We start from the raw sequence: 19943 nt of genomic DNA on the forward strand, positions 1-19943 counted from the left end.
GGCTGTTCACAGTGTTGAGCTCTTGCGGTGATCAGGCTGGAGGTGCTGATATTTCAGCACCTCCTGCGTGATCATGCTGTCAGATTGACTGACCCATCACAGCATCCTGAGTGTGAGGACCGCTGATATAGGTCCCCACACCTCTTCCTGTGCCACTCAGCAGTCAATGTTTTACACGCAGTGAGTTTTAAAACATGACAGACATGGCACGTCATAATGCGGGAACTGACACCCGTTCATGACATGCTATGTCCGTCATTGGTCGTAAAGAGGTTAAAGGGCATACTAAGTTTAAAATTGCTAAATTTAATTTTTTTGTTACATTTCTGATATTTTTATGAATAAAACTCAAATCATATTGACCTAATGTTACCAATAAAATAACGAATGATGCTTTGAAAAAACAAACTCTGAATCATTGGGATACGCAGAATCATTCCAGAGTTATTACTACTAGTGTTGAGCATTCCGATACCGCAAGTATCGGGTATCGGCCGATACTTGCGGGTACCGGAATTCCGATACCGAGATCCGATACTTTTGTGGTATCGGGAATCGGTATCGGGATTAATATCAATGTGTAAAAGAAAGAATTAAAATAAAAAATAGGGATATACTCACCTCTCCGACGCAGCCTGGACTTTACCTCCGTAACCGGGAGCCGTTGTACCTAAAAATGCGCGCTTGAAGGGCCTTAGATGACGTCACGGCGCTGTGATTGGTCCGTAGTGGTCGCGTGACCGCTACGCGACCAATCACAAAGCAGTGACGTCACCTAAGGTCTTTCAAGCGCTTGCGTAAAGTCCAGGGCGCGTCAGAGGGTGAGTATATCCCTATTTTTTATTTTAATTCTTTCTTTTACACATTGATATGGATCCCAGGGCCTGAAGGAGAGTTTCCTCTCCTTCAGACCCTGGGAACCATACAGGATACCGTCCGATACTTGGTGTCCCATTGACTTGTATTGGTATCGGGTATCGGTATCGGATTAGATCCGATACTTTGCCGGTATCGGCCGATACTTTCCGATACCGATACTTTCAAGTATCGGACGGTATCGCTCAACACTAATTACTACATAAAGTGAAACATCAGATTAGAAAACTGTGGCCTGGGGTTAAATCATACACTGCATGAAGGTCCCAGGGAGTATAAGTGCTGAGTGACATAGTGGAAATGGTTAGGTAAATGCAAGGGAATATTATGAATTTGAGTGTATACTATTGTGATATAGTAAGTTTTTTCTTTCAATATATTTTATATACCTAACTTTCATAATTTGCAAAGTCTCTGCTTGCCCTCATTCTATGGGGAACTTTGATTGAAGGTAAATTTTAGCTAGTATTTGATGACCACAATAGTGCATGGCTTGCTACAAGGCACATTTCTTATAATTGTACTATCACTCTAACTAGCTGAATACATGTGTGCCTCATTTACACATGATATATTGAAGTAAATAATAAAAATATCGAATGAATGTCCGCATGCAGAAATCTTGAAATCCAGAAGCAAGTAAAACAGTTCAAAATGAAAGGAGTGGTGCAAAGCTAACTCTGATTTATTCCTAAATGTTTGTTTAATGTAATAATCAAATCGTTTTTCTAATATACTTTAAATAAAAATTCCCTACTTTTCCCTCTCTTTATTTTTTTTTTACAAACTTCCTGTTTGATGACATTTTGTTTCAGAATTCCGAGTGCAAGCTGGAATACTCAAACGAGAAGTTTTCTGCAGCCTCTTTCTCCACCCAAATGCTTTATTTTTTTATTTTATTTTTTTACCAACTTCCTGGTTGATATTTTGTTTGCGCATCCCCAGTGCATGATGGGATACTCAAAGGAGCAAATAAAGCTGGACTCTGTAATGCTATAACTTGCAAACACCCATTTTCTGTTTGGAAGTGATAGTCTTTGATATTTATACACAGGCTTTCTGACTGAGCATTCCACCCATCATCTTATGGTGGCTATAATCACAACAGGATCCTACCTACCCATATTATTGTAGGCTAGTTAGCCCAGGAGAGGAATCAAAGGTTAGGTTAGATTCCCAGCAAAGAGAATTGCCTTGCCTTTGGCTGCTGGGCAGACCTGAGTTGGCCAATTTAAGTGCAAAGAATCTTCATTCTAATCTACTTCCTAGAGCAGTGATGCAATTCCAATTTCAGATATTTCATGTTTGCATGCTATAGTGTTAGAGAGCAGCTTTGTTATTTATATATGGAGGTGGCTTCTCTTAGCTTGCACCTGTTCACACCCATTCTCTGTTTGTAAGTGACGGTCAGTCTTTTGATATTTATAGATAGGGATACTCAAATGAGTCGTCTGCCGCAGCCTCTGTCTTCACACTGAAATGAAGCATCATCCATGACATCTGTTTCAGGGGCTGGGCTAGTCCCCGCTCTACTGAGCATGAGTCCCTTGCCAGCTCTGATGAGAAGTGACAAGCTGGCAAAAGAGCACTGGCAGTGCGCATCGTAAAGAGGGAACCAAAGAGTAGAAAAGACAAAGACCAGCCCCTCCCCCGAAATTGATGTCTGTTTCGGGTGCTGCTTTGTTTTAGGTGGAGATAGAGGCTGCGGCTTCTGCCCCCTGATGACATTTTGTTTGACACTTGGGATTCTCAAATGAAATGGTATCAAGAGAGAAAAGAAACAATAGGACATTTTAAAGCATATTACAAAAGCAATTAGATTATTAAAGAGATAATTAGCATTAAAGGGCATCTGTCACCCCGTTTTTTCCGTATGAGATAAAAATACTGTTAAATAGGGCCTGAGCTGTGCATTGCAATAGTGTACTTTGTGGACCCCGATTCCCCACCTATGCTGCCAAAATACGTTACCAAAGTAGCCGTTTTCGCCTGTCAATCAGGCTGGTCTGGTCAAAAGGGCGTGGTGTCTTCCCCCAGATCTTGCTTAGTTTTCCGTTGGTGGCGTAGTGGTGTGCGCATGTCCAAGGTCCTGAATCCACTGCACAGGGGAGTGAAAAGAGCGCGATGTGTGCTATTTCATTGGTGATCGTGGGGGCGGCCATCTTCCTTTGGCCGCGCGTGCGCAGAAGCGGCGCTCTGCTGGCCGCGGCTTCACGGAAATGGCCGCGGGATGCCGCGCGTGCGCAGATGGAGATCGCGGCGGACATTTTCCTGAAGCCGAGATGCGAATTCTGCTTCAGGAAAATGGCGAAAACGGCTACTTTGGTAACGTATTTTGGCAGCATAGGTGGGGAATCGGGGTCCACAAAATACACTGTTGTAATGCACAGCTCAGGCCCTATTTAACAGTATTTTTATCTCATATGGAAAAAACGGGGTGACAGGTGCCCTTTAAATCAGTGTTAGTTTCGGATCATCCATTTAAGACATGTGGCCTTTAATTTTAAATTGAACCTTATTTTATAATTAATGTTATTATTCTTAGAAACAGCCTTTAGTGAATCTTACTGCAATCATAATGGTGTTCCAAGACTGGCTAAAAACTTGTGAAGAATTGTCTCCTTCGTAATACCTCTGCAACTCAAGCAGAAAGTGTTCTTGCTTAATCTGAAAAGCAAGGAACTAGAGTTATAGGTAAGCAGTTGACAAAATGTTGACAAATGTGCAACCTTTCTCAAATTGTCAACTTACCATTTTCTGATAGGTAAAAGCAAGGATAATACCAACAAGTTCCACAATGAATAAGAGCAAAATGAGGATAAAGAACTGTAATAAATGAAAAGTAGAAAGTGTATGAATTATTAGAATAAGAATTAGATAACAAACAAAAGAATTAGAAACAATAAATAATTTGTTGCAAATATGTTAATTAAACAAAAGCAAATTAGATAAATAAAAATTTGGTAAATGAAAATCTACTGAACTATTTTAAGTTTTTCATTAAGACTAGGTATATAATAGATAAAAAAAAGTTTAATTTACTTATAATCATTTCACAATTTAAATTAGTGCAGAGCTAGCAAAGTATTACTTTAGTTATGCTTCTCTTCAGCATTACTGGTATTACTAGTACTACAACTTTCTCAATCCTATAGTGACTGAATGCTTTTACTCGTAATGTTTAATATATATAACATGTTTTTGCCTAAAGGTAACTTAATCTGCAGGAATAGCTGAGTAAAATTAAAAATAGATCCATAGAAAAAATAAAATAATACTGTAAACAATAGGACTTATCTCGCATCACTATTTTTAACTTCTTTAATGTTTAAAGAAGACTTTTCACAAGTTTTAGCATGTTAAACTTTCCACAGTATGCAGTGTTAGCTATAGGGCTGAATAGAAAGTAGTTTTCACTTTAAAGCTTCACTCCAGCATTTTTATTTCACTGCTGGAGTGGTGTCACTAAAGTAATTTCCCTGCCCCTTGTAACATACTCATCAGCTGCCATGTTCATCTTTTATTGGTGCCTGTCTGGTCCTCTCATGTGGGTTGTAACCTGCCAGATTGCTCCAGTGTTTGCTAAATGCCAGAAGTCAATACTCCAAGTAAGTCTATGAGAGCAAGAAGAACAAGGCTCTCATAGCCAAACTTTGAGAGCTTGTGACCATTACCTCTGTCTTCCACTCAGTCAGAAGTTGCAGTCACAAGATGACTGATCGGTATGGGAGAGAAACTGGGAAGAACAGAAGGCAATGACTAGTAAGTATAACTGTCATACTGTAAATGTAACGGCAAAGTAGAACCAATCTTTAAAATCAGCTCCTGAGAGGGGATCTGTCACTTTCCTTTTGAGCACAAAAGCAAGAATTCGGTATAACTTGCAAAGGGAAAAAGAGATATCACTATATCTGACCTCTGTTGCTTTAAGAACTCCTACTGTGACCTGGTAATTGAAGTGGGTTATCTGATGGAGAGCAGACATAAAGTTTGTACAAGAGGCTGAGAAGTGAGACTTTTCTTCTCTTGTTTGGATAACTCTTCTTGTCTTCAAAATAACTACAGGCAAATGGAATGGCACCATATAACAGTTATGAATGTTGATTTTTATGGCCAGTGCAGGTCTTATAGCTATCTATAGAAAGTTAAAATCATAATATGACATTAATATCTCCCGTCTGGGACCTCTGTCTTAGTACCTGAGCCACATCCCATTTACCTGCCTATAGGTGATGTTACCAAGGAGAGGTAGGTAGGTGTGGGTTGTACTTGCTAAAAACCAGATGTGACCTACAATCATTGTCAGTGCAATAAGATACAGCTCACTGTTTGGACTGCACCATTTTCCAATCTGAACCATTTTCCTAACATCTTAGCCATTTAAGTGACATCTAATTTTCTTTTGTTTATCCTTTTTATTTAATGTGATTGTATACACCGCATTCTCTTGTCCCCTTTCTAAAATCTTTTGTATATTTTTATAAACATGGCCAACTTTTCAAATTATATATATAAAATTGAATAGCTTCATTACTTTCGCTCTCTAAACTGCATGACTGAAGATTTGTGATGTTATACTTTATCATAGAGATAACAGGAAGCTGGCAAACTGCTATGAAAGTGGTCGTGCTTTGAAGAAAGGATTGGAATTCCATAGCATAAATATAGAGAATCCTAGCACTGACATAAATGAAATAGAATATTTTTGCTTCCAAAAAATAGTGCGCTCTGCAAATGGCATCAGTATACACCTGGCTGCATACCAATGCCAGTTACCTCCGTGCAGCCAGCCAGCACACCAACAAATGTCATTGACAAAGACCTCTTGCAGGTCAAAATCTTGGATGCTATCTGTTCCTTACTTTTGGTGCCGGATCTGATAAATCTTTTTTTTTTGCAAGCAAGAATAATCTATTTCATTTGTGTTGGTGCTGAGGTTCTCCATATTTTTGTCATATGTTATCAGTAACGGGTGTTCAATCGGCCTGGTGGTGGCAACTGGCTTTTTAATTGGTTATTGCGAATCGGATGTATATATACTATTCGTTCACGATGAAGAGCACAATAACAGGTCTACTAGCGAAAGCAGTATTGGCCTTGTCCATCAATCATCAGTCAATTGCATGATTGACCTGATGATTGGGGGTAGCGGAGTGTTGACAAATTGTTGGCAGTGATGAGATGTCTGCGTGATCCCCCAGTTGTTTCTTGACAATATTACTGGGGTTAGGGGACTTATTTTAGTGGCACAACTCCAGTGCTGAAACAATTCCAGTTGTCACCTCATGGCATTCTGAGTGGTGTGAGAGGAATACAGCATAGCTGACAGTTTTGTAAGAGGAGTCCTGCAGCTGCAAAGGTGTTAGCAATGATACAGCTCTACTCCATTCCCACAGATTAATCCCCCACACTGACTGCCATAAGATGGAAGTTTGAAGTTTTATAATCACACTCAGCACGTGAATATCCCACCTTCCTCACACACTGAAAGCCATGAGATGAAAAAGTTGTTTGTGACAACGCTCACCTTTGCTCTACACTGAAAGTGTAGAGATCAGGGCTTAGCACAGTGCTAAGCCCACTTTGCTACAAGACGTCTCCCGAGTTGCGCCAATCTTCTGGAACGCTCTACCCCAAGAGGACTAACCCCAACTTACACATCTTTAGGTGTTCCCTCAAAACACATCTGTTCAGAGTGGCCTATCACGTTCCCTAATCAAAGTCCTTTTATGTATGTGTATGTACAGTACAGACCAAAAGTTTGGACACACCTTCTCATTTAAAGATTTTTCTGTATTTTCATGACTATGAAAATTGTACATTCACACTGAAGGCATCAAAACTTTGAATTAACACATGTGGAATTATATACTTAACAAAAAAGTGTGAAACAACTGAAATTATGTCTTATAGTCTAGGTTCTTCAAAGTAGCCACCTTTTGCTTTGATGACTGCTTTGCACACTCTTGGCATTCTCTTGATGAGCTTCAAGAGGTAGTCACCGGGAATGGTCTTCCAACAATCTTGAAGGAGTTCCCAGAAGTGCTTAGCACTTGTTCGCCCTTTTGCCTTCACTCTGTGGTCCAGCTCACCCCAAACCATCTCAATTGGGTTCAGGTCTGGTGACTGTGGAGGCCAGGTCATCTGGCGTAGCACCCCATCACTCTCTTTCTTGGTCAAATAGCCCTTACACAGCCTGGAGGTGTGTTTGCGGTCATTGTCCTGTTGAAAACTAAATTATGGTCCAACTAAACGCAAACCGGATGGAATAGCATGCTGCTGCAAGATGCTGTGGTAGCCATGCTGGTTCAGTATGCCTTCAATTTTGAATAAATCCCCAACAGTGTCAGCAGCAAAGCACCCCCACACAATCACACCTCCTCCTCCATGCTTCAGGGTGGGAACCAGGCATGTAGAGTCCATCCGTTCACCTTTTCTGCGTCGCACAAAGACACGGTGGTTGGAACCAAAGATCTCAAATTTGGACTCATCAGACCAAAGCACAGATTTCCACTGGTCTAATGTCCATTCCTTGTGTTCTTTAGCCCAAACAAGTCTCTTCTGCTTGTTGCCTGTCCTTAGCAGTGGTTTCCTACCATGAAAGCCTGCTGTGCAAAGTCTCCTCTTAACAGTTGTTGTAGAGATGTGTCTGCTGCTAGAACTCTGTGTGGCATTGATCTGGTCTCTAATCTGAGCTGCTGTTAACCTGCGATTTCTGAGGCTGGTGACTCGGATAAACTTATCCTCAGAAGCAGAGGTGACTCTTGGTCTTCCTTTCCTGGGGCAGTCCTCATGTGAGCCAGTTTCTTTGTAGCGCTTGATGGTTTTTGTCACTGCACTTGGAGACATTTTCAAAGTTTTCCCAATTTTTTGGACTGATTGACCTTCATTTCTTAAAGTAATGATGGCCACTCGTTTTTCTTTACTTAGCTGCTTTTTTCTTGTCATAATACAAATTCTAATGGTATATTCAATAGGACTATCAACCGCTTATCCACCAGACTTCCGTACAACACAACTGATGATCCCAACCCCATTTATAAGGCAAGAAATCCTACTTATTAAACCTGGCAGGGTAAACCTGTGAATTGAAAACCATTCCCGGTGACTACCTCTTGAAGCTCATCAACAGAATGCCAAGAGTGTGCAAAGCAGTCATCAAAGCAAAAGGAGGCTACTTTGAAGAACTTACAATATAAGACATAATTTCAGTTGTTTCACACTTTTTTGTTAAGTATATAATTTCACATGTGTTAATTCATAGTTTTGATGCCTTCAGTGTGAATGTACAATTTTCATAGTCATGAAAATGCAGAAAAATCTTTAAATAAGAAAGTGTGTCAAAACTTTTGGTCTGTACTGTATATTTTTTAAACTTTTTAAATATTTGTTTTAACTTTTTTTTTTTACTTTTCGCTTGCTTCAATAGTTTTTTTTAGCAGACTTGAAGCTGTGGTCTTTAACATAGCAGTGCTTCAGTAATAATCTTCATCTGATTTGATTGCTGGCCACAGGGCGGCACTCAGAGCAGATCTGCAATGACAATCATGGAGGTCTCCTGCAAACCCCCGATTGTCAAGCCAAACAATCGGAATCCCGCGATCATGTGACAGTGGCGTCAATAGACGTGGTTTGTGACTCACTTCCGTAGCGTTCATATTAAATGCTGCTGTGAGAAATTGACAGCGGCATTAAAAATGTTAAAAGCTGTGGGTGAATCGCGATTCCATCCACAGCTGTTAGGGGCACATGACAGTTGATCAGATCACCTGTCATGTGAATGAAAAGATGCAGGCCCAGCATTGGAGCCCTCATAAAGGGAGGAAGGCGACCTATAACATATAGGTACATCATAGGTCATAAAGGAGTTAAATCTACAAATCTGTGGTTAGTTCATCAAGATGACTGGAACAACCTTCTTACTATTTCCATCAATAACTGTTTGCAAGTGTGCTTAGAAAATTGATGCTTTGTTGAAGGTAAAGAATGGTCACACGAAACCTTCATGTAATGGATTGCCATGGATTGAGTAATTAAGGGACAGAAGTGCAGAGCTAGTGCTCCATCTATGGTAATTGGTTACATTCTGATGAAGGTCCAGCATTTAGAACCAAAACATTATGAATTTTGTAATTGGATTTGCATACCTTTGAGTGCTGAGTTTTTCTCTCTACATATACTTTACGGACTGTATCGCTACTTAGTACCATATATTAAACTCTAATGTCTGGCATATTCTCTATTATATAATAGCGTTCAAAGAAAAATCATCTACAAAATAATTATCTACTATATAATTGTCTAAGGGTCACTTCCGTCTGTCTGTCTGTCACGGATATTCATTGGTCGCGGCCTCTGTCTGCCATGGAAATCCAAGTCGCTGATTGGTTGCGGCAAAACGGCCACGAATAATCAGCGATGGGCACAGACCGGCAGCAAAATGGCCGCTCCTTACTCCCCGCAGTCAGTGCCCGCTCCATACTCCCCTCCACTCAGCGCTCACACAGGGTTAATGGCAGCGGTAACGGACCGCGTTATGCTGAGGGTAACGCACTCTGTTACCGCTGCTATTAACCCTGTGTGACCAACTTTTTACTATTGATGCTGCCTATGCGGCATCAATAGTAAAAAGATCTAATGTTAAAAATAATAAAAACATAATAAATAGTTATGTACTCACCGTCCGTCGGCCCCTCGGATCCAGAACCGGCCTTTCCCGCTCCTTGCGACGCTCCGGTGACCGCTCCATGTATTGCGGTCTCGCGAGATGATGACGTAGCGGTCATCATCTCACAAGACCGCAATGCACTCTTGAGACAGGAGCGTGTGAAGTGGAGGCCAACAGAAGGTGAGTATATAACTATTTTTTTTTTAATATACTATGTGGGCTGTGCAATATACTACGTGGGCTGTGCTGTATACTGCGTGGGCTGTGCAATATACTACGTGGGCTGTGCAATGTACTACGTGGGCTGTGCAATGTTTTACGTGGGCTGCGCAATGTACTACGTGGGCTGTTCAATATACTACGTGGGCTGTGCAATATACTACGTGGGCTGTGTTATACACTATGTGGCCTGTGTTATACACTATGTGGGCTGTGTTATACACTATGTGGGCTGTGTTATACACTACGTGGCCTGTGTTATACACTATGTGGACTGTGTTATACACTATGTAGGCTGTGTTATACACTACATGGGCTGTTATACACTATGTGGGCTGTGTTATATACTGTGTGCGTGGGCTGTTATATACTACATGAGCTGTGTTATATGCTATGTGGGCTGTTATAAACTATGTGGCTGTGTTATATGCTATGTGGGCTGTCATACACTCCGTGGGCTGTGCTATATACTACGTGGCTGTGCTATATACTCTGTGGGCTGTGTTATATACTACTGGGCTGTGTTATATACTACGTGGCAGTGCTATATACTCCGTGGGCTGTGCTATATACTTTGTGGGCTGTGCAATATACTACGTGGCTGTGCAATATACTACGTGGCTGTGCTATTTACTATGTGGGCTGTTATATACTACATGGCCGGCCACGAACAATCAGCGACAGGCGCAGTCCGGCCGCGAATTGGCGCGGGATTTGAACCATGCTTTGCTAATTGGTCGCGGCCGGCCGAATCCTGTGTATTCAATGTATTATTCTAACATCTTCATAAATAAACTACATACATATTCTAGAATACCCGATTCGTTAGAATCGGGCTACCATCTGGTGTAATATATATTTTTTAATCTCTAAAGAATGGCAAAAACAAATTCACCAAACCTCTGCTTCTAAAAACTCACAATCAAGAGTAGCGGTCTGTTTTCCCGAATTGCTCCGAAACATCCCAGGAATCCAAGTAATGAAAGTGCCAATCCAACAATAAGTAAGATGTAGCCACCAGCGCTTAATAAAGGGTTAGAAGAGAAAACAGTCTGAAATCCATCAGGATCAGCAACAATCCAAATACCTATTCCTAAGAGACAAATGCCTCCCAACTGCAAAAAAAAATGGAATATATTATCAGAGTGAATGACGAAAGAATCCAAAATTAGATAAGATAGTGAAATTGTTTTTACTAAAGTGAGCCATTCACTTTTTAGTTATTAGTAGTGTTGAGCATTCCGATACCGCAAGTATCGGGTATCGGCCGATACTTGCGGTATCGGAATTCCGATACCGAGATCCGATACTTTTGTGGTATTGGGAATCAGAATCGGAAGTTTCCAGTGTATGGTTCCCAGGGTCTGAAGGAGAGGAAACTCTCCTTCAGGCCCTGGGATCCATATGAATGTGTAAAATAAAGAATTAAAATAAAAAATATTGATATACTCACCTGTCCGGAGGCCCCTGGACATCACCCCTGGTAACCGGCAGCCTTCTTTTTTTAAAATGAGCGCATTTAGCACCTTCCATGACGTCATGGCTTCTGATTGGTTGCGTGCCGCTCATGTGACCGCCACGCGACCAATCACAAGCCGCGACGTCATCCCTCAGGTCCTAAATTCCCTTCTAGGAATTTAGGACCTGAGGGATGACGTCATGGCTTCTGATTGGTCGCGTGGCGGTCACATGAGCGGCACGCGACCAATCAGAAGCCGTGACGTCATGGAAGGTGCTGAACGCACTCATTTTAAGCAAAGGAGGCTGCCGGTTCACAGCGGTTCTTTCCGGCAGCCTTCCTTCCTAAGAATCAGCCCTTCCAGGACCTTCGGTGACGTCACGGTGATGTCGCGGCTTGTGATTGGTCGCACGAGCGGTCACATGGGCGGCCGCGCGACCAATCACAAGCCACGACGTCACCGCGACGTCACCGCAAGGTCCTGGAAGGCTGATTCTAAGGAAGGAAGGTTCCCACTTAGTACCAGGGCGCATCAGATGGTAAGTATGGCGATATTTTTTATTTTAATTCTTTATTTTACACATTAATATGGATCCCAGGGCCTGAAGGAGAGTTTCCTCTCCTTCAGACCCTGGGAACCATCAGGGATACCTTCCGATACTTGAGTCCCACTGACTTGTATTGGTATCGGGTATCGGTATCGGATCAGATCCGATACTTTGCCGGTATCGGCCGATACTTTCCGATACCGATACTTTCAAGTATCGGACTGTATCGCTCAACACTAGTTATTAGTCATGCATCTGCTGCACTGAAAGCCTGACTGACAGGAGCATATGAAATTTACTCATCTCAGCTGCCTCAAGCTTTCAGTCCCAGAGGCATGGCTGGTGTGGCTTCAGTCATCGCTCAAAACTTAGTGAACGTCAGCTGTAACCATGCACCAGCCCTGACTGACAGCCAGCTCATCAGTGCATCAGTATAGAGACAGCTGTAAACTGACCACAAGTCTATGACTGAAAACCAGAGTATACAATGAGGAATAAAGTTCTTTTCCTCCTGGTAACCAGTGGCTTTCAATTTATCACAAAATCTGAAGGTTAATAGAGCTCTTTCACATTACATGTTCCCTTCAAAAGGAAAAGAAAGATAAGCCAATGCCAGGGATCTCTGGCGCCGGCTAATTTCTCCCGAACGTCTCCTGAACTGGGCACCATCAATGGTATTTAACGGGCCCTAAGTACTTAAATACGTCTCAAATTGCCTTCAAAATAGGCTGTCAGGCATGCTGAAATCCAACATTGTCAATCTTTTTTCCCCAATATGGCTGAACATCAAATATACATTAATCACAAAGTCAGCTGGTCAGCTGAATGATGGGTTCAGGCAATGCAGCTAAAAACTGTATGGCCACCTTGATGAAATATACGTAAATTATTTATAATAGGGAATGCTTAAATCATAAGGATAAATAAATACTAAAGATGTCCTCTATTATGATCCCTAGTGGCTGAGGATCACAAATAGATCAGCAAGTGATTAAACTAAGGACGAGCTCTAGGGAGATGGTAACTGGACTGATCGCAAATCTGAACCTATCCAAAACAACTAGAGGTAGCCGGTGAACGTGCCTAAAAAATTCCTAGACGTCTCGAGCCAGCCTGAGGAACTAGCTACCCCTAAAGAGAAAGAAAGACCTCGCTTGCCTCCAGAGAAATAATCCCCAAAGATATAGAAGCCCCCAACAAATATTAACGGTGAAGTAAGAAGAAGGCACATACATAGGGATGAAATCAGATTCAGCAAAAGAGGCCCACTAGTACTAGAAAGCAGAAAATAGAGCAGGGGTCTATGCGATCAATAAAAAACCCTTACAAAATATCCATCCTGAGATTTCAAGAACCCACACACCAACTAACGGTGTGTGGGGAGAAACTCAGCCCACTAGAGCAACCAGCAAGCGAGGGAATTACATTTTAGCAAGCTGGAACAGAAAACATGATAAACACTGCTGATCAAAAAATGAGCAAACAAAACTTAGCTTATCCTGGATGGACTGGGAGCAAGGTAGTCAGAAGGAATCTGAGTAGCACTGATTACATTGACAGCCGGCAACAAGTGGAAGTAAAACAGAGCTATATAGGAACCTCCCAGAGGATAACGAACCAGCTGATAGCCAGAGACCAGCAGGATAACAGGCAAAGCCACCAGGGGGAGCCCAAAGCAAAAGTCACACCATACCACCAGTGACCACAAGAGGGAGCCTGAACACAGAGTTCACAACAGTACCCCCCCCCTTGAGGAGGGGTCACCGAACCCTCATGAAAACCACCAGGGCGATCAGGATGAGCCACATGGAAGGCACGAACCAAATCGGCTGCATGAACATCAGAGGCGACAACCCAAGAATTATCCTCCTGACCATAGCCCTTCCATTTAACCAAATACTGGAGCCTCCGTCTAGAAATACGAGAATCCAAGATCTTCTCCACCACGTATTCCAATTCTCCCTCAACCAGCACCGGGGCAGGAGGCTCAACCGGAGGAACCACAAGCACCACATACCTCCGCAACAACGAGCGATGGAACACATTATGAATAGCAAATGATGCTGGGAGGTCCAGACGAAATGACACAGGGCCAAGGACTTCCAGAATCTTATAAGGACCGATAAACCGAGGCTTGAACTTAGGAGAGGAGACCTTCATAGGAACGAAGTGAGAAGACAACCACACCAAGTCCCCAACGCAAAGTCGGGGACCCACACAGCGATGGCGGTTGGCAAAGAGCTGAGCCTTCTCTTGAGACAGCTTCAAATTGTCCACCACATGATTCCAAATCTGATACAACCTATCAACCACAACATCCACTCCAGGACAGTCAGAAGGCTCCACCTGACCCGAGGAAAAACGAGGATGAAACCCCGAATTACAAAAGAAAGGAGAAACCAAAGTAGCAGAACTAGCTCGATTATTAAGGGCAAACTCGGCCAACGGCAAAAAAGTAACCCAGTCATCCTGATCAGCAGAAACAAAACATCTTAAATAAGTCTCCAAGGTCTGATTAGTTCGCTCGGTTTGGCCATTCGTCTGAGGATGGAAGGCCGACGAAAAAGACAAATCAATGCCCAATTTAGCACAAAAGGTCCGCCAAAATCTAGACACAAACTGGGATCCTCTGTCAGAAACAATGTTCTCAGGAATCCCGTGCAAACGAACCACATTTTGAAAAAACAGTGGAACCAACTCGGAGGAGGAAGGCAACTTAGGCAAGGGCACCAAATGGACCATCTTAGAAAAACGATCACACACCACCCAGATGACAGACATTCTCTGAGAGACAGGGAGATCTGAAATAAAATCCATGGAAATGTGCGTCCAAGGCCTCTTCGGGACAGGCAAAGGTAACAGCAAACCACTGGCTCGAGAACAGCAAGGCTTAGCCCGAGCACAAATTCCACAAGACTGCACAAAGGAACGCACATCCCGCGACAAGGAAGGCCACCAAAAAGACCTGGCCACCAAGTCTCTGGTACCAAATATTCCAGGATGGCCCGCCAACACCGAAGAATGAACCTCGGAGATGACTCTGTTGGTCCATCTATCCGGGACAAACAGTCTCTCCGGTGGACAGCGATCAGGTCTATCCGCCTGAAACTCTTGCAGCACACGTCGCAAATCTGGGGAGATGGCAGACAAAATCACCCCTTCTCTAAGAATACCAGCCGGCTCTGAATCTCCAGGAGAGTCAGGCACAAAACTCCTAGAAAGAGCATCAGCCTTCACATTCTTCGAACCAGGCAGGTACGAAACCACGAAATCAAAACGAGAGAAAAACAACAACCAACGAGCCTGTCTGGGATTCAGCCGCTTGGCTGACTCGAGATAAATCAAATTCTTGTGATCAGTCAAGACCACCACACGATGCTTAGCTCCCTCGAGCCAATGTCGCCACTCCTCAAATGCCCACTTCATAGCCAACAACTCCCGATTACCGACATCATAATTCCGCTCGGCAGGTGAAAACTTTCTTGAAAAGAAAGCACATGGCTTCATCACAGAGTCATCGGAGCTTCTCTGCGACAAAACAGCCCCCGCTCCAATCTCGGAAGCATCAACCTCCACCTGGAAGGGAAGTGAGACATCTGGCTGACATAAGACCGGAGCCGAAGAAAACCAGCGCTTCAGCTCCCGAAAGGCCTCCACAGCCGCAGAGGACCAATTAGTCACATCAGAACCTTTCTTGGTCAAATCCGTCAAAGGCTTAACAACACCAGAAAAATTAGCTATGAAGCGACGGTAAAAATTAGCAAAACCCAAGAACTTCTGAAGACTCTTAACCGATGTAGGCTGCGTCCAGTCATGAATAGCCTGAACCTTGACTGGGTCCATCTCAATAATAGAAGGAGAAAAAATGAAACCCAAAAAAGAATTCTTCTGGACTCCAAAAAGACATTTTGAGCCCTTCACAAATAAAGCATTGTCACGCAGGACCTGAAAGACCATCCTGACCTGCTTAACATGAGACTCCCAATCATCCGAAAAAACCAGAATATCATCCAGATACACAATCATAAACTTATCCACATATTCACGGAAGATGTCGTGCATAAAGGACTGAAAGACTGAAGGAGCATTAGAAAGTCCAAAAGGCATCACCAGGTACTCAAAATGGCCTGCAGGCGTATTAAATGCAGTTTTCCATTCATCACCCTGTTTTATACGCACAAGGTTATACGCACCACAAAGATCTATCTTGGTGAACCAACTAGACCCCCTAATGTGAGCAAACAAATCAGTTAACAATGGCAAAGGATACTGAAATTTGACCGTGATTTTATTCAAAAGGCGATAATCAATACACGGTCTCAGGGAACCATCCTTCTTAGCCACAAAAAAGAATCCCGCACCAAGAGGGGAAGAGGACGGGCGAATATGTCCCTTCTCCAAAGACTCCTTTATATAACTCCGCATGGCAGCATGCTCCGGCACAGATAAATTGAAAAGTCGTCCCTTAGGAAACTTACTACCAGGAATCAAATTTATAGCACAATCACAGTCCCTATGAGGAGGTAGAGAATTGAGTTTGGGCTCCTCAAATACATCCTGGTAGTCTGACAAAAACGTAGGGACTTCAGAAGGAGTGGACGAAGCAATTGACACCACAGGAGCGTCACCATGAATTCCCTGACAACCCCAACTTGACACAGACATAGCTTTCCAATCCAGGACTGGATTATGAGTCTGCAACCATGGTAGGCCCAACACGACAGCATCATGCAAATTATGCAATACAAGAAAGCGAATCACCTCCTGATGAACAGGAGTCATGCACATGGTCACTTGTGTCCAGTACTGAGGTCTATTCGTAGCCAATGGCGTAGAGTCAATTCCCCTTAGTGATCCCGCACCAAGATTAAGAGGAGGAGAGAAGCTAGCACAGCAGCTAGACACACGGCAACAACAAGAAAAAAAAAAAAATTCTCAAGGCTTCTTTTCTCCTGCTTCTGCAATGCAATTAACACTTTGCGGGCCGGCTGTACTGTTATGATCCCTAGTGGCTGAGGATCACAAATAGATCAGCAAGTGATTAAACTAAGGACGAGCTCTAGGGAGATGGTAACTGGACTGATCGCAAATCTGAACCTATCCAAAACAACTAGAGGTAGCCGGTGAACGTGCCTAAAAAATTCCTAGAAGTCTCGAGCCAGCCTGAGGAACTAGCTACCCCTAAAGAGAAAGAAATACCTCGCTTGCCTCCAGAGAAATAATCCCCAAAGATATAGAAGCCCCCAACAAATATTAACGGTGAAGTAAGAAGAAGGCACATACATAGGGATGAAATCAGATTCAGCAAAAGAGGCCCACTAGTACTAGAAAGCAGAAAATAGAGCAGGGGTCTATGCGATCAATAAAACAACCCTTACAAAATATCCATCCTGAGATTTCAAGAACCCACACACCAACTAACGGTGTGTGGGGAGAAACTCAGCCCACTAGAGCAACGAGCAAGCGAGGGAATTACATTTTAGCAAGCTGGAACAGAAAACATGATAAACACTGCTGATCAAAAAATGAGCAAACAAAACTTAGCTTATCCTGGATGGACTGGGAGCAAGGTAGTCAGAAGGAATCTGAGTAGCACTGATTACATCGACAGCCGGCAACAAGTGGAAGTAAAACAGCTATATAGGAACCTCCCAGAGGATAACGAACCAGCTGATAGCCAGAGACCAGCAGGATAACAGGCAAAGCCACCAGGGGGAGCCCAAAGCAAAAGTCACACCATACCACCAGTGACCACAAGAGGGAGCCTGAACACAGAGTTCACAACAGTCCTCTGCCCAAATGATTTAAATAATTCTATACTACAAGGGGAAAAGCAGTGGCTCAGCACTGAAAATATCTGACCAAAACTAACATCTGCATGGAGCTTTGGAGCTTTTATGTTCTACATAAGTATACATGAGCTTCTTCCCACAGCAAAAAACATAGTGATGTTTATATTTAGTTATACCGATTGAGCGTAAAGGGATAGTCCTATGAATAAATATGTGCTATCCATGAAATAAATTATAAATTTAAGATTGCTGTGGGTCAGGAAACAAAGACTGATCATGAGAATGAGGTTCTCAAAATCCTGTGTGAATGAAGCATTAGTAAACATGTGCAACCACTGGTCCATTAACCCCTTAGTGATCGAGCCAATCTTGACCTTAATGACCAAGCCAGTTTTTATAATTCTGAACACAGTCAATTTATGAGATTATAGGTTTGGAACGCTTTATTGGATTCCACTGATTTTGAGATTGTTTTTCCGCGACATATTGTGCAGCGCCCCAGAGTCCTGGTCGTTGCAGTACTGTGGCTCCGCCGCTAAGGGGAGCTATGGTGCATCTGATGGCACTGAAGGAGTTCATCTGACCAGGTATCACAGACACCAATACATTTCACAGTCTGGCCTCCAGGGGGAGCTAAGGGTTCTATTTATTAGGCCACTCCTCACAGTCTGGTAAAACTGGGGGTTAGGCAGGAAGTTAGACAGAAAGCTGGCTGGGTTGGAACCAGGCAACACCTTGTGGCAGAGGGTGTTGTAGGGGAAGATTCAGAGGGGTCCCTGTCAGGGGTGGGAGCCTGACAGAGGCCTAGCGAACAGAGAGAATGTTACGGGACCGCGCCTGCACGATATAGCGGCGGTACCCCAAGAAAGGATAAGAAGCGAGATTTATTGTGCTGAGTGAGAAACGAGATCAACGCAACAAGCAGAATACCAGTAGGAGTCGTGCTGTAAGACGAGGCACGAGAAACAGACACAACAGTTGTGGGGTACTATCCCGTAAGCACAGCAGGGGAGGACCACAACACAAGCGCAGGAAGGTAGGCACAGATTTCCACCTGTAAAGGGAACTCTGGAGGTGCCATCGGACCGGCCGGACTTGCGCAGCCCTGTTAACCGTATTCCGGATTGAGGACTCAGAAGTCTTCAGTAAAGAGGTAAAGAGACTGCAACCTGGTGTCCTCGTTATTTACTGCACCGCACCTCCACCACCATCCACATCTATTATTGTACGCCCCTCAGCAGGGTCACGGACCGGGTCTAGCCACCGTGACAACCCCAGAGCAGAGACTCAGAGGCCTGGTACCGGGTACCCTTCGGCCCTGCGGCAGTGGGGGCGCTACAACTTGGCGTCACGAACAGGATCTACTTAAGCCAGAAGAATCGGGTTATGTGTGCCTTGGAACTGTGATTTATTATACTTGGACTGTGACTTATTGCAAAGACTGTGCCGTGCCACTTGCCGCCAAAATCCGCCATTACAACGCTGAGGAGAGCGCAGGAGAAGAAGAGGGGCGTGGAGTGGGCGTAGACAAGCTGGAGAGCGCGAACGACCATGGCCGCCCAGTCTAAATATTTCTGTGTCCTGAGGACGTGTCCGTCAGCAGCCGACGTCCGCCTCCTCATTCTCTTTGGAGGATGGAGACCATGGAGACGGGGCCGCCCACGAAAGAGACCGCGGGAAGAGGACACCAGAGAGGAAGCGAAAATGGCGACGCCGGGAGCACCGCGTGGGAACGACCCGACTCAGCGAGAGGCTGCACAACCCGACACAGCCCCGGACACGCCATCATTGCGGGAATTGACCCTTGCGGAGCTACCGATAGGCCGACCCCCATGGCCGATGATCTAGGAGTGTGCGGCTGCAGCCGAGGCCCGGCAGGTAGCCTACCGCCTGGAAGCCGATGCCCGTGTGATCGCTCGGCTGGGCCAACCTACGGAGGTCCGCCTGTCTCCGGTGTCCCCCGCTTCTTTTATCCCGACCGCGGCGGAGTGTGAGCTGCAGGCACAGGGCCTGAGGATCCTGCCGGAGGCGGAGCACCTGCAGCGCCTGATGACAGCGTGGCGGAACAGACCCCAACCGGCAGCCCAGATCGATCTGAGGAGCGTTGAGGAGGTTCCACCGTCACACTGGGGTGTAGTAATATCCTTTAACTCTCAGAAAGGAAGGGGAGTTATCCAGGAGATCGGGGAGCCACTGCAGGTCCGTGTGGATCGGGAAGAAGTGGAGCCCTGCGGGGGAAGGTACGATTCCGACCTGGAGCCTGGCGATGCAGTGACCTACACCCGGTGGAGGAGGGAAGCTGGTGAAACTGGCTGGATAGCTCGAGGCGTCCAGCGGTGCGTCGCCCTCCAGGCTGCTGCCAGAACGCCGGAGGACGAGCC

At 44.3% G+C, this 19943-nt stretch overlaps 1 protein-coding gene across 1 annotated transcript in view; it reads right to left on the reverse strand.

The window, feature by feature from the left end:
* The window catches only part of LOC143818125 (tetraspanin-18-like), a 141390-nt gene that overhangs the window by 111173 nt on the left and 10274 nt on the right, over positions 1–19943 (reverse strand). The window contains exons 2-4 of the mRNA XM_077299539.1: positions 10684–10878; positions 3628–3702; positions 3445–3543 (exon numbers count right to left, since the gene is read on the reverse strand). Of these exons, the coding sequence (XP_077155654.1) occupies positions 3445–3543; positions 3628–3702; positions 10684–10878 (369 nt within the window). The remainder of the gene's footprint in view (positions 1–3444; positions 3544–3627; positions 3703–10683; positions 10879–19943) is intronic.

This window comes from Ranitomeya variabilis, chromosome 3 (genome assembly GCF_051348905.1).
Source record: "Ranitomeya variabilis isolate aRanVar5 chromosome 3, aRanVar5.hap1, whole genome shotgun sequence".
Taxonomy (NCBI): Eukaryota; Metazoa; Chordata; class Amphibia; order Anura; family Dendrobatidae; genus Ranitomeya; species Ranitomeya variabilis.